The 15,279-nt window shown below is 55.4% G+C and overlaps 1 protein-coding gene and 1 long non-coding RNA gene across 3 annotated transcripts in view; one reads left to right on the top strand and one right to left on the bottom strand.

Annotated features, from left to right (window-relative positions):
* Window positions 1–776: 776 nt before the first annotated feature.
* LOC118676161 lies at window positions 777–1,748 on the bottom strand. Its single transcript, XR_004974047.1, has 2 exons — window positions 1,633–1,748; window positions 777–1,347 (listed from the first exon to the last, which is right to left on the bottom strand). It is a non-coding gene; the product is annotated as an uncharacterized LOC118676161 (long non-coding RNA).
* Window positions 1,210–15,279, top strand: part of DHRS3 (dehydrogenase/reductase 3) — a 40,452-nt gene continuing 26,382 nt past the window's right edge. Inside the window, exon 1 of one of the 2 annotated variants that reach the window (XM_036349607.1) lies at window positions 1,210–1,437. In XM_036349607.1, the coding sequence (XP_036205500.1) occupies window positions 1,243–1,437 (195 nt within the window). In that variant the 5' untranslated portion in view covers window positions 1,210–1,242. Of the gene's footprint in view, window positions 1,438–5,341; window positions 5,497–15,279 lie in introns of those variants that run through there. The other variant, XM_036349609.1, reaches the window with a different exon arrangement.

The following is a 15,279-nucleotide window of genomic DNA, read 5'->3' as shown; positions in this document are numbered from 1 at the left end:
CCAGGACCAGGGGGAATGTCTCGAGGAGGGAGCCGGTTCGCAGGAGTCGGTTCCAGCGCGTTGGAGTTACAGCTGCGAGCCCTCAGAGGCACCGCCGGCAAGTCCCTGCTTGCAAAGAGGGGAGCCAGCCCCAGGAGGACTCGCGTCGGAGCGAACCCGGGTGCGCGCCCGCGCGCGCGCGCGCGCCCCGCGACCGCGCAGGGGGAGGGGAAGCCGCGGCAGCCAGTCAGAGGAACGGGAGTGAAGCCTCCGACCAACTTTAACTGTCAATCAGACTTAATGGGGTATTAAAAAAAAATGGGGGGGGAAAACGGCCGCCTTCTAGTTCCGCGCCGCTGCCGCCCCGGGAGCGAATGAATAAGGCGGCGCAGACCCGGGTGTCCGACCCACGCGCGCTCCGCACCCGGGCCCTCTCCAAGTTGGGAAGGACAAAAAGAAGGCAATAAATGCTAACGAGGGAGAGAAAGGCAGCCGGATCGGGCGGCAACTCCCAGCCGCGGCTGGAAGACAGAGGGAGGGAGCCGGAGAGAGCGAGCGAGCGCGCGCCAGGGCGAGCCATGCACGTAAAGAAACTGACACCCGGACCCCCCACTTCTGCTGCACGTTGCTGGCAATCAGAGCGCGTTTAAGCAATTTCCTGAGCCCAAGAATAGCAATGAGTCGGGAGACTTTCGCGGGCTGAAATTGGGAGCTCCAAGCACTTTTCCCCCCACTTTTTTTTTTTTTTTTTTTTCCTGGAGAAGGGGTGGGGAAGCGCTACAATTTGGAAACAGCGCTTTTTTTTTTTTTTCATCTTGCACTTTGAAACCGCGGGCCTGCAGCAGGGTACGCGCGTGTGGTTGGTGCCCTTTTCCCCCCCTTCCCCTGCCTAAACTCCTCTGTCAGCCTGTAAACATTACCTGCGAATTCCCCAGCCGAAGCGGCGGCCGGGGCAAGAAACTTCTTGTTAGAACTTCCCACCTCCGGCTTCCCCTCCACCCCTCTCACTGTCCCAACCTTCGGAGACGCTTTTTCTCCTCCCCAAGAGGATTTCTCTTTTCTTTTTCTTTTTTTTCCCCTCTTTTTCTCACCCGGTGCCTTGCACTTGGGAAGAGGTGGTTTCCAGAGTGGCCAGGTGGGACTCCTGTCTGCCCCTCATTCCGTGTATTTATTATTGTTTGGAGGTGTTTTCTTTTTCGATTCCTGTTTTGTCCGGCTCGGGGAGTTTCGCCCCCCGCCCTGCCCGGCTCCGCGGCGCGGAGGATGGTGTGGAAATGGCTGGGCGCGTTGGTGGTGTTCCCTCTCCAGATGGTCTATCTGGTGGCGAAAGCGGCCGTCGGGCTGGTGCTGCCCGCCAAGCTGCGGGACCTGTCTCGGGAGAACGTGCTCATCACCGGCGGCGGCAGAGGCATCGGGCGCCAGCTCGCTCGCGAGTTCGCAGAACGCGGCGCCAGGAAGGTACGGGGGGCGAGGCGAGTCCGGCGGGTGGGGGCTGGAGTTGCTTGGGACCGCGGGAGCGGGGGGGGGGGGGGGGACGGTGCGCCCACCTGCCGCCGCCGCCCGAACCCACCCGTGCCCGCGCCCGGGATCTGAGAGTCGCCCGCCGCCCGACTTCTCTGCGCCACCCGCGAACGCTGAGCTAGTCAGTTTCACCTTGTAAATTTCCCGGGCACTGGACTGTCTGTTTTGGCAGGTCCGGAGCTGATCTGCTCCCAGAGGATCTGTGGCTTGGCTGGCTATTCACCCCCACCCCGAAACTTGGGAGACCCACCCATTTCCCACCCCATTCCTCCCTCCCCGGGAAGGTGTTGCGTTCCCCCTCCTCGCTTCCCCTCTTTGCAGCCACCGCGGCGAGTGGAGGGTGTGTGCGCTCCTGGGGGGAGCTGGGAGCCAGCGGCTGCTTGCTGGCGCTTCGTATTTTCCTTGGCAACCCGCTCCCCAGCCCCAACCTGGGCGGCTGCAGCGCTGGAGGCACGAAGAGAGAGGATACTTGGTTTGGGCTTGAAAAAAGGGGAAGTGGTCTTTGATGGTCTAGTCTGGCTTGACAGGCGCTGGGAGGCCCAGGTGTTTGGAAACCTGGAGAGAGGGGAACCGGCAGCTGATAAAGGGCCCTTGTTCTTACCTTCAGCCCTGTCCCCACCCCACCCCCCAATACAGCCTGGGAGGGGATCCTAGCCTCCCAGCGCTGCCTGTAACTTTTGGTAGTCCTAGCACCTCTCCCTCCAGCTTCCCCAGACCTGGTGCCGGGGAGTAGGGAGGGTGAGCCGGCTGTCACCCAACTCCGACCCAAGCCAGGCTGACTCACCCAGCCCTGCGAAGAGGAAGAGCAAAAACAGGGAATTCGTTTGAAACTTAAACTGTTGAGAGCCAGGGGGGGCGAAAAGGCCAGGGAAGCCAGCTGAGCTGACAGGGGGCCACATACCTAGGAGATTAAGTAAATATGTAGAAAACCAAACCTGCATGTAATTCCAGGTTGCTTTTGTTTTGTTAAATGCTGCCCTGAGATTTACAATTCCTCGGGGGTGGCTGGGACTGGGACTGAACTTTGGAGCCTGAGCTATCAGCCAAAGCTGATCACCATTTAACTCTTCCCTCGCCAGCCGGCGGGGGCGTCCTGGCCTGGCGAGCTGGGGTCTGCTGTCCGGGGCTCCCACTTCTCCTTGGGTGGTTTGGACAGCTGCTTGACCTTGCAGTTGGAAGGGGCGTTCAGCAGTGTTTTTAACCCTTGGACACACAGAAAAAGGAGAAGTCAGACTTGTTCTCGGCAGTTTCATTTCCTCGGGGTGATGCCCCCCCCCCCCCGAAGGGTTCCCCAAGCCCTTTTCGGAGGGGGTCAGGAGGGCAGAGGAGGGTGTCCTTGCAGGGGGACGTGGCGTTGAGCACAATCGCGTGTGATTGTCATTCCTTAGCTGTCTGCGTCCCACAGAAACTTTCTTCTGACTCTCCCAGCTGGCCCCAGTCCTGGGTCTCTCACTGCTCCTGTAACTGGCTGCAGTAGGCACATGAAGAACTCCTTTAGTCAATCTGGAAAAACTTGACTGACTATAAACAAGCCTAAATTGAAAGAAGTCTATGGCATTGCGGGGGGAGGAGGGAGAGTGTAGAGGGGGCCCTGCAAGTTCACACTCTGGGAACCGCACCCCACCTCACTCGGGTTGGACCGTCTCTTCCAGCGAATGAACCCAGGACCAATTGGAAATGTCTTAAAGTGGCACCAGGTCCCCAGAAACAGGATCCACGGGGCCTCCGGAACTCCCAGTGCCATTCGCCCTAGGTTCAGTCACCAGACCTGTCGGGATGACCAGGAACGCTCCCTGTAACTCATAATTATCCCGCCAATTACTGGAGCGACTTTTGGATGAGCTGTCCTCTCTCTGTCACACTGTCACGGTGGGAAATTTGGAATCTTGCCTGAGCCCATCTGGGCCCAGTGAGAGGGCCTTGGGACGCTCTCCAGACCTAGGAGTGTTTGGGGGCCCAGTGGACTTGGGGACCAAGGGGCAAGTGTGGTGGAGGGGTGAATTTCCAGGAGACTGCGGGGTGGGTGATGTGAGCCATGGGCCTTGGGTAGGTCCTGGAGCTGCTGGAGAGAGCTGGGAGGGCAGCGCCCCCTGCAGCCTGCAGTGAGGTTACACAGGCAGTAGTGTCAAACCACAGATGAGTGTCCCTCCTTTTCCAGCTTGGATTTGGGGTGGGCTGGACTCTGAGGGGGACAAGCCCCCAGAGAGAAAGAAAGGAGGAAGAGCAGTGTCTGCAGACAGCCAGCAGGGCCAGGAAAGGTCTGTTTACTTTTGGGGGCGAGTGCCTATCCAGTTTCACACAATGACCTTGAGCCCAACAGGATTTGGCAATATTTGTGGACAGTAGTGTGCCTTAGGCCGTAAAGGTGACCCAAATAAGGGCTTTTCTTAAAGGGACACAAAGGCTTCAGGAGTAAGAAAGGTCCCCACCATGTACCGAGGGCGCCACGGCAGGGCCAGGCAAGGTTAAGGTCTCTAAGGAGAAGGGTCTTCCTTTTTATTTTCCACATCCTCCTAGGGCTCCTCCCATGAAAGCATTTATAGAGCTCGGGCCCATCCCTCTTCCCCCCAAAGGCTCCTGGCCAGCTAGTCAGCTGGCCCAGCCTCCAAAGTCTTTGACCTTGACATGGTTTTTGCAGGAGGAGGGGGGGGGAGGAGGAGGAGAAGTGGACTGTTTGTTTGGAAGTATTTGCAGTGGCTGTTCCAGCCTTGGGTCCAGTACGAGGAAGTGGCTGGATCAGAGGCCTGATCCATGATGGCAGGCTTCCGGAGGCAGGGGCCACACACCAGGGCCTGAGCGCCCCATCGAGAAGGGGTAGAGCCGGGACTCAGGGACCCATTTCAGGGAGGTGGTGTGAGAACTGGCTCGCAGTTGCGTCTGCCTTGCTACTACTGAATGTACAGTGTGTGCGTCTCTAGCCCTGTTCCTAAAGCAGCTAACAGTGAATGAATCTCTGATGTAGATCTGCGAGTCCCATTCTCCATCACATCCATTCAGCAAATCCCATGTTCTTCTCCTTCCTGACACTGGGGCAGGCCGAGGCCCATCTGCCCCAGGACCGCAGCCTTCGAGAGACCTCAGCAAGCCTGCTGAGTGTCTGCCAGTGTTGGTGCAGCTCTGGGTCCAGGTTAAGGGGTGGATACAATAGATTTGAATAAAGACAGAGAGACGTGGCCAGGTGCTTACAGTGAAGGCGCAGATTACAGCGTGCATTAGTTTCCCGCGGCCGCCATCACAGATTGCCACAAACCTGGTGGCTTACAACAATAGCAACATATTCTCTCACAGCTCCGGGGGCCAGAAATCTGGAATCAAGGTGTTGGCAGAGCCCCACTCCCTCCAGAGACTCTAGGGGACAACCCTTCCTTGCCTCTTCCAGCCCCTGGTGACTCCCCGTGGCTCCTGGGTGGTGTCCTTGGTGTGTGGCAGCCTCTCTCCAGTCTCTGCCTCTGTCTTCACGTGGGTGTCTGCTTTGCCGCTCTGTGTGTCTGGGTCCTCTCATCTTCTTATGAGGACACACGCATTGGCTTTAGGACACACACTAAATCCAGTGTGACCTCATCTTGAGCTCCTTAACCAATTACCTTTCCAAAGACCTTTGTGGACGAAAAAGGGGCCACTTACGAACCCTGACAAGCTCAGGGGAGGCCAGCATGGCAGGCCCTGCGAACTCAGACGGAAGGTAACCACAGAGGGTGACCGGAACATGAAAATCCCTCAGGAAAAGTGAGTCATCGTGGTAGTCACATCCTGGGCCTGTGGTTTCCTTGACGAAGATCAAGCTTTACCTTAACGGAGCCTGTCCGTTGTCTTTTGCATCTAAGATAAGGTGCCTTTGAACTGTCAGAGGCATCTCCTTTTTCAGGCCCCTCAGGGCTCATCTAACCACCGGAGAAGAGACCAGAGACCCTTTACTGTTCCCTTGTTCCGTGAACACCATCTCTGCGTGCTGCAAAGATTAACTGCTAGCTTCCCGTACCCAGCGATGTAAGAGAAGTATGTGTTTCTCCATTTTTCTTTTTATCCAACCCCAGGGATTCCCTCTTCCCTTTGCGTCCCCCCCACCCCGCCCCCTTAATCTACCCGCATTGGATTTCATGTCACCCCCTGTGTCTCCTCCTTTGATTCTAGTGGAAAACGAGCTGCAAAACTGCCATTCTCCAGAGCGTCTTCTCAATTCATTGAGATTTTGCTTTCTGGCTGTTGTCAGTTTGGCTCAAATAGATTCATAAAAACATTCTCTACAAGTTTGGACATTTCCTATGTCAACACCCTATTTCCAAATAAGGTCACGTTCAGAGTTTCCAGGTAAACATGAATTTTGAGGGGACACAAAGCAGAGGGGGCCCCGTGGAGCTGTTAAACTAGCTCAGGGAAAGCTTCATGGGTGACATGGCATTTGAGTGAGCCTTGAAGGTCAACCAGCCCAGCCGGTGTGGCTCAGTGGTTGAGCGTTGGCCTATGACCCAGGAGGTCACGGTTCAATTCCTGGTCAGGGCGTATGCTTGGGTTGCGGGCTCGATCCCCACTGGGGGATGTGCAGGAGGCAGCCCATCAACAACTTTCTCTCATCATTGATGTTTCAATCTCTCTCTGTCTCCCTCTCCCTTCCTCTCTGAAATCAATAAAAATATATTTTTTTTTTTTAAAAAAGAGTCAACCAGAAGGGATGTAAGAAGGGTGATCTAGATGCAAGAAACCACCTGATTAAAGGCTAGGTTCGGGCTGGAATTGAAGGAGGGAGGAGGCAAAGAAGGAAACTATTGCAGAGCTTGAGAGGTGAGCAGGGACTTCGTACCTCACACTCAGCGTTGGGCCGGTACTGATGAGAACAGGAAAAAGGAGAGAGAGGAGAGGGGTTCAGACCGGTCATCTTATGGGACGACGCAGAGTCGTCAGGGCAAAATTGCTGCACTAAACAATCGGTATGTGATCAAGGTCACAAAGGCATGGGGAGCTGGGGAGATAGCAGCGCCATCTCCCCGACCCTCACCCCAAAAGCAGCCTTTGGTGGGAGTTTCTGGGAGAAGTACCAGGCTTCCAATTGGTAGGCAGGTAGGCAACCGTCCTACCTGCAACATGGAGGAAAAGCCTTTTCGCTCTTAGCATCCGGTCCTGAGGTTTCAGACAATGGGCCTCACAATTCGGCCTGTCCCATGAATAGACAAACACCTCCCTCTGTCCGCCCCACCTCCTTCCCCTGGGGAACAACAGCGGCCACCTCTAGGGTCGCGCCCCCTGCTGCCTGGCTCACCTGGGCTGGGAGGCCAGACGCCAGAGGGTTCTAGACTGGGCTCTGCTGAGACCCCGCTTCTGCTGCAGCTAAGAAACACACCTGTGAAATGAGAGGGGACACCGTGAGCACTAAGATCCTGGCCCGCTCTAAAATTCTCATATGTGGATCGGCCATCCCAGGAAAGGAACCGATCGCCAAGCTCCCTGCGTTGCCAGGAGACTCCTGCACAAACAGCTTGTCCTTGTGGCTGCTCATCCAGCCTTTCTTGTTAGCCATGAGATCCCACTTAATGAAAAAGCAGCAACTCAGTTAGGAAACACACCCTCGGTGGGTAGGACTGCCCCACCCCCACCCTCAGCAGCCACCCGGTAGCCATCTGCCATGGATTCATTTCTCCTCTTGTAGGAGATGTTACTATTTCCAACCTGTAGCTTTCAAGGTAATGCGTGGCCTACGTTTTCCGACTAGCATGTCAAGCACAACTTCCTGTTTATTGTCCTAAAATCACCAAATTGTCTATTTGGGCTTCAAAGAATGCTCCCTAGGTCCAGTAGCACTGAACCTGAATCAAAAGGTCCTGCTCCGGCCGGGCCGGCGTGGCTCAGTGGTTGAGGTCACGGTCCCTGCTTTGGTCGACCTAGCCCACTCCAGGCGCTTCTGAACTTTCAGCTTTCCTAAGCCCAGGACTTCTGTGGACCCCTGCACAGAGCCCTCCCAACCTCCTTAGCATGCTGGGCACTTCCACTGGTTCATTTCCATCTTCTTATTGTTTGAGGTATCACTGAGAAAACCGTCTCGACCATATTCAGGAGAAGTTAGCTCTTAGCTATCCTTTTCTTTTACTTTTTATAATGTACTAGAGGCCCAGTGCATGAAGATTTGTGCAAGAATAGGCCTTCCTTCCCCTGGCTGCCAGCACTGGCTTCCCTCCGGGACCTGGGCCGTTGCTCTGGCTGCCGCCTTCCACCTTCGCTCTGGTCCTGCCGCCCTCCTGTAGCTCCCTCCACCACCCCCCGCTGCCACCTCATAGCAGGCGACCCACCCTGTCCTGGCAGCTCTGTGTCTGCACGCCCGCGCTGCCCAGAGGTCTGGAGCAGCCAGGACGGGGCTGAACACAAGCATCCCGGCCCAGCCACCGCCATCTTTGGCGTATCAGTTTGCATATTCCCTCCTTATTGGCTGTGGGCGCTGACATCTTTGTCGTGGAGTGACAGTTAATTTGCATATTCTGTCTTTATTAGATAGGACTTTTATTGATTTCAGAGAGGAAGGGAGAGGGAGTGAGAGAGAAAGAGAGAGAGAAACATCAATGATGAGAGAGAACCATTGATCGGCTGCCTTCTGCATGCCCACCCTGGGGATTGAGCCCAGAACCCAGGTATATACCCTGACCGGGAATCAAACCATGACCTCCTAACTCATAGGTCAATGCTCAACCACTGAGCCATGCCGGCTGGGCTTAGCCATCCTTTTCTATCCTGGAAAGAGGCCTGGCAATCATTGCCACTTGTCCTCGAAGACCTGGTTCCCACCTGCTGCCGCCAAAACCCAGCATCCTTCTGGGCACCTGTGCAGGAAGCGCTCCAGACCCAACACCCTCTCCTTGGTCTCTGGGCAGAAGCAGGAGCACATTTAGCATGTGGTAAGGCGTGCTCCCTGTTGGCGGCAGAAGACACAAGCTGAGACATGTACCCCGTGTATAGGACATTCGAAGGGAAATGTGAGACGTTATTCAGAAGAAGCACGAAGGTCGGGAAGCAGTCGAAGCCAAAAGCGCAGGAGGAAAGTGAACCTCAAATGTGCGCTTGTCTCCCGTGGACGGGTGAGGCCCTTAGAATGAGTTATGAAGATGCGGGCCTGTCTGGAGCCCGAGAAAGAGAGTGGACAGGACAGGTGAGGCCACCAATGGTTGATGGCACTCATTCAGTCATTCAGCAAACCCGAGCCTGGACTCCTGCTTCCTCCTTCCCGCCATGGTCTCATCCGTGGGCCTTGCCTTTGTTTTCTCCTTCCCACCTACTAGTACTACGCTCTAACCGGTTATTTTATGTGTCTTGTTTATTACCTGTCTGCCCCTCACTAAACTGTCAGCTCTAGGTGGGGATGTTTGTCTGCACTGCTCACTGCCATATCCCCAGTGCCTGAGGAGGGAATGTGCCCTGCCCCCTAACCTTTCTCCCCCCACCCCCGCCTCTGCCCTGGCCCCCATCCCTTATCCAGCTCCCCGACCCCCGCCAGGCCCCCCTCACACACCACACTCTCACCCCTCATTCTCTGTGCTCCCGCCACACTGGCCTCCTCACAGTTCCCCACATGTCCTTGAGCTCCTCGTACTATAGGAGACCATGGTCGCCCTACATGTGACTACAGTAGCATATGTGGCTGTGGTACTGCACGCGGCTGTAGTATTGTCTGTGACTGCAGTACTGAGTGTGAGCGGTACTCCACGTGGCTGTAGTGCCATAGTGACTACAGTAGCATATGTGGCTGTGGTACTGCACGCGGCTGTAGTATTGTCTGTGACTGCAGTACTGAGTGTGAGCAGTACTCCACGTGGCTGTAGTGCCATAGTGACTACAGTAGCATATGTGGCTGTGGTACTGCACGCGGCTGTAGTATTGTCTGTGACTGCAGTACTGAGTGTGAGTGGTACTCCACATGGCTGTAGCGCCATCGTGACTACAGCAGTCACGTGACTGTAGTGCCAGACATGATGGATCGTGTCGGCCGGGGTGCGATATGTGACTGGTCCTCTGTGTGACTACAGGACCGCACGTGACCGTGCTACCCGTACAGGACCGGACAGGGCTTTCGCACGTTCGCTGGGTGGCCCATGCCCAGGGCGGGTACGATCACCAGCCCATTTCTAAGACGCAGCTGAAGTGAGTTGTCCAGGATGCTTGGCCTGAGTTAGACTTTGAACCCCAGATTCCGAGCTTCAAAAGCAGGGCCTTTCCTGCCAGAAGAAGTCACCTCAGCGGCTGCCTACCCCAGTCGGGGTCATGGGGAGGTCAAGAGACAAGCCGTGGCAGAGCCGGCCTGGCGCACACAGGGTTCTGCCGAGAGGGCCGATAAGCAGCCGGAGTCAACAGGATGTAGTTAACATTACTTTTACAAAAACAGTTTTTTAGCCACTGAGTAGCAGTATTTGCATACAATGACTGGGATGCTTGCCAGGGGATTAAGGTAGTCATTGGTTATCCGGCTCTGCTTCAAACAAGAAACGGGTAAGCAGAAGACCAGCAGCAGTGCAGTGTGGCACCTCAGACATGCAGGGAGCCAGCTCTCAGGGACCAGTGAGCGCTACTCCCTCCAGCTAGACCCGAGGTCACTCTTTGAAGTGATCCTAGGGCTGTGATAGGACGGAGAAGGGAGAGATCATTATAAATTAAGGGAGACCTTGGAAGACTTCTTGAAGGAGGTGGCCACTGAGGGGGTTACCGTGAGTCTTAATCTTTTGCTGGTTATAAAGCCCTTAGAGCAGTGGTTCTCAACCTTCCTGATGCCGCGACCCTTTAATACAGTTGTGGTGACCCCCAATTTCATTGTTACAAATTGAACATAACGAAAGCATAGTGATTCATCACAAAAACAGTATGTAATTATATATGTGTTTTCCGATGGTCTTAGGCGACCCCTGTGGAAGGGTCGTTCGACCGCCAAAGGGGTCACGACCCACAGGTTGAGAACCGCTGCCTTAGAGGATCTGAAGAACGCCCCAAGAAGAATGCACAAAGATTCACGTTTTTATATTTTTAAGGGACCCCCAGCCCCACCCCCGTGCCTATCTCAGACTCCAGGTTAAAAAGGCCTGGACTAGATCTGATCAAAATCCATCTAACTCCTTCTGGTTTGGATTTAGGTCCAGGACTGGAGCTCAAGTCAGTGGCAGGGGACCGCCTGGTGTCTTGTAACCCAGAAGCCGGGACCAAGCCCGGGGTGGACAGTACAGATCTGTGGCCTGGTGGTGCTTCATGCCAGCAAAGGCCACCCAGCCCAAGCCTGTCTGACTCCACTGCCGTCCCCTGCTTTAGGAAGGTGACCTTGAATTCAGTGGCCTTTCAGGGAAGGGGCTAGAAAGCATTTGGATCAATGAACCATGTGGTCATTTTGTCCACACTGAAAGGGACCCCTGGGATGTTCAAGGATAACTGTCCCCTGTCTAGAGACTCGGCCATCCGCACCCCGACAGCCCCCAAGGCAGACCCCAGCGCCAGCGGATGTTTATTTGATTTATTGATTGATTGATTGATATTATTGATTTCAGAGAGGACGGGAGAGGGAGAGAGAGATAGAAACATCAATGAGGGGAGAGAGTCATTGATTGGCTGCCTCCTGCATGCCCCACACTGGGGATCGAGCCAGAAACCAGGGCATGTGCCCTGACTGGGAATCGAACCATGACCTTCTGGTTCATAGGTCGACGCTCAACCACTGAGCCACGCCAGCCGGGCACCGGTTGATGTTTTAAAACCACATTTCCAAACTGTGTTCCAGAGTACCCGAGGGGCTCCAGGAAAGTGGACCGTGGAGGTGCTGCCCATGGGGTTCTGAGGGGCCCCCACCTCCATGGAACTAGACTGGCTTCCGTTCTGTCTGCTCCGTAGCTTATAATTCCATGTAAGATCCTGTTGTGTTTTTAAAGAATGCCATGGATTTAAAGAGAAGAAGGAATAGGCTGGAAAATCACTGTGTTAGCAAATCACCCCAGACACCTCTCCCTTACTTGGATCTGCCGAGGCGTCTCGCTAGGTCCTCAACCTTCGGCTCTTTACTCCAAGGTGAGGGAGCCGGTGGACGGAAGCGACTCCTCTCAGTTTGCGCCTTTGCTCCTCAGGAAAGGGGCCCCCACTCCCACCCCAAGCATGCGGAAGCCCAGGCCTGCTCAGCCCTCAGCCAGGGCCCCTCAGCCACCACTGCGGAGCCCTAATTATCCAGCAGGCCTGAGACAACCTCCCCACGGGGGCCCAGCCCAAATTCAGCTCCCAGCCTTGGGAAAGTGTGACGGGGCCACCCAGCCCCAAAGCCAGGGGCTGCCTATAGGTACAGCCACCAAGCTCTTCTGAATGGCAGAGCGCAGCCCGCCTGCCAGAGCACTCATGCCCTTTTGCAGGCCAGGGCTACTGGGAACCAGTTCCCGACCCCACAAATCCCAGGAGGCCGCCCAGTGACCTGCTGTGTGACGTTGGACAGGTAACTTGATCTCTCTGGGCTTTATTTGCCCCATCTGACACTTAGAGTGAGATAACATAAAACTCCTAGGTCAGCCCGAGAACACTGGCAAGAAATGATAGCTCCGTCTGGTGGGTGGCAGGGGGTCCAGTGGACACCCCCAGCCCTGGCTCTGCACCTTTTGCTTGTTGAACCAGATGCTCTGCTGGGCACAAGGGGCAAAAGGCAAAAGACAGGCTGGCTGGACTCGCCCTGCCTCTGGGATTCCCCCGGGAGGAAGGGAGAATGCTGCCCGTGCCACAGAGGCCTCAGGAATGTCGGCTCTTGACCCTAGAAATCAGTGGGAGGGAATCCCTCTCCCACAGGGAGGGCCCGCAGCCTGGCGAGATGGCTGGTGACAACAGCCTCTTTCTTCATGGGCAGCGGCTGGCCCAGTGCAGGTCCTTCTGTGGCCGAGGAGCGGAGGCCGGTCCAGGGTTAGGCTTCTGCTCTGTCCCTGCTGCCCACTCCCCTGGCCACCTCCCAACTTCCCCTGTGTGGGCATTAGTCATTTTCATCGCTGCGTCCAAGTAGCTCAACTGGTCAGGGTTGGGCTGTGGTGAGGTCAAAGTCATGGGTTACCATGGCAGCTCACCACGCTTTGCGGCTGCTTGTTGTCTTCTCCAAAAGATTGTAAGAGCCTCAGGGACAGGGGACATGTCCTTTTACCAAGTGTCCGGGGCACCTGGCACAGCATCTGGCACACAGTAGGCACTTTATCATCGTTTGCTGTCTGAGCAAATGCATGCCCAATCCATCAGAGCTAATTAGAGGCCATGTTTAGTGAGTACCTACTACATGCCAGGGACCATTCTGAGTACTTGACAATCATTTACTTCCCCCAGGCACTGGGTACTGTTATCACCCTCGTTTCACTGGTCAAGTTGCTGAGGGTCATGAACTTAATCATACAGCTAGTAAGTGATCGAGTAGGATTTGAACCCAGGGCATCTGCTCTTGAACCAGTGAGTTTTGTTGCCTCTCAGTCATCCTATGGAACAGAATAGACCATGTTGACATCCCCAAGCAGTCTGTGCAGCGCACGCCTTTAGCAGCCAGGCCGTCCAAGTGGGTCCAACGACATGAGCTGCAGCCTTTCTGATGGGCCCGGAGGTGTGCCTTAGCCTGGTGTATGTGGCTGGAAGGCGCCTGGTTGATCTCACTCTGGGCATGGTATTGTCAGGACTCGGTCTCTCTTTCGGCAGGCCCTGTCTGCCATGGGGCTGATCAGCTCTGTCCCCTGCTGCCTGAAATCCCCCCAGCTCCCATTCCAGTCGACAGAATGGTGTCATTCTGTCCTGCCGTTCCCGAGGGTCCAGGAATTGAGTCTCCCTGGCTGGGACTGCGTCAGCCTGAAGAAGTCACTTGTAATGGTTCAATGATTGATTGGCCAGCGGTGAGTCAGAGGCTCGTCTCTGAGCCAGGGGTGTACCAGCCCCGGCCCAACCACTGTGTTTGAGAGTGGGGAGGTCGGCTTTGTGGGTAAAATTGGGGTGCTGTTCCAGGAGCCAGGGGATTGGGAACAGACATCCAGACCTCCTTCTTGTGGGAGGACCAATCCAATCCTTAGGAGGGAACTTCCAGGAGATTCATGCCTGCCTGTGAGCTAGTCCTCCCGGGTCTAGTCCCGCAGACCTTGTCAGGTCATTTGCTGACACTCACAGGTAAAAAGATGAGACGAACTTTTCAGAGTTGAGCCGAAACATCCTTGCCCTCAGGAAATTTGTAGTTCAAAGAGGCGAAATGGGCAGCCACTCAGAGTGGCCTAGTCTGTTGTCAACAGACCTTCTCTGCAGTTTTTTGTCTAGATTTAAGGCCACTGTGATAGGAGAGGAAAAAGAAAGCCCTGCACTAAGTCACCATCCATGGTGGTGTTCCCTGGGTGTGAGAAGCCGGCTCTCCCTCCTCTCCCGCTGCAGGCAGATGAGCCGAGGGCCCTTCCAAGGTGGGAGGAAGTCTCTGGGGTCCCTTAGCGCTCCCAGGACCCCGGGGGGACACAGTCAAGCCCAGCCCACTGGCCCAGCTTGCTCTGACTTCTCACAGGCCCCGAAGCAGGTCGTGGGGAGCTGGGGCCAGCGTGACCAGGGGCAGCGTGACCTTCCTGCAGACAGGCCGTCCTGCCAGGCATTCCCATGTGCAGTCAGGCCACCCTTGGCTCCCACATCCCATGTCCTCACATCTCACTTGGCGAAGAGGGGGCGTCTCCCCTCACCTCTCCAGGCCACTTCCCTGTGAACACGCAGCAGAGGGGTGGGGTCCTCCAGGCCCCCAGGGGCAGTGTGGACTGGGCACTCTGTGTGCCCTCTGAGGGCTCATGCCTCCTCGGCTGGCAGATCGTGGTCTCGATCTGGGGGCCGCCTCTTGAGTCTTTGTGTTGACAGGTATGTTTATGTGTGCACGCACATATAGAACGAGGATTCATATTTTAAGCTCAGGAGTCAGCAAAGTTCATATGCTGGCTTTTCCATTCACTTGCTGAGTGGCCCAGGGCAAGTTACTAGACCTCTCTGAGCCTGTTTCTTCGTCTGTAAAATGAGGACTAATGAGATAATGTATGGAAGGTCCTGAGCACAACATGTGTGCTCAGCACAAGTTGGCCATGGTGGTGGGGCTGTGTCTCAGATATGACTGTCCACTCCAGCCCCTGAGTGCACTTCCTATAACAGTCTCTGGGGGACCTTTATGATGGAAAGGGCTCATTTTAAATGCTGAGGACTGCTGTGACATTGAGAGCCCGGACTTTGGAGGAGCTTGGGGTCCTTTTTCATTATTATTTTTATTTTTAATCCTCACTCGAGGGTATTTTTTTAAAATTGATTTTTAGAGAAAATGGAAGGGGGAGAGAGAGACAGATCCCTGTGAGAGAGAAACGTCTATCAGTTGCCTCCTGTAAGGGCCCCGACCACGGATCGAACCCGAAACCTAGGTATGTGCCCTGAGCAGGAATTGAACCCACAACCTTTTGGTGTATGGGACGATGCTCCAACCCGCTGAGCCACCAGGCCAGGGCCATCCCTGGGTTTTCATCCCAGCTCCTCTGGCTGGAAGTGTTGGACAAGCCCCCTGACCTCTCCGTATAAGCTTCCTGTGGCTGCTCTAACACATTGCCACGGACTCAGTGGCTGAAGACCGCACACATCTATTCTCTCACAGTTCTGGAGGTCAGAAATCCGACAGGTTTCATGGGGCTAAAACCAAGGTGTCACAGGTGCTGGAGGCTCTCGGGGAGAATCTGCTTCCTTGCCTTGTCCACCTTCTAACAGCCGCCCGCATTCCTTGGCTCATGGCCCCTTCCTCCATTTCAAAGCCAGCAAGGCTGCATCACCCCGACC

This window comes from Myotis myotis, unplaced genomic scaffold (genome assembly GCF_014108235.1).
Source record: "Myotis myotis isolate mMyoMyo1 unplaced genomic scaffold, mMyoMyo1.p scaffold_m19_p_2, whole genome shotgun sequence".
Classification (NCBI taxonomy): domain Eukaryota; kingdom Metazoa; phylum Chordata; class Mammalia; order Chiroptera; family Vespertilionidae; genus Myotis; species Myotis myotis.
Note: the sequence above shows the minus strand (reverse complement) of the source record. Positions and strands in the feature narration are given on the sequence as shown.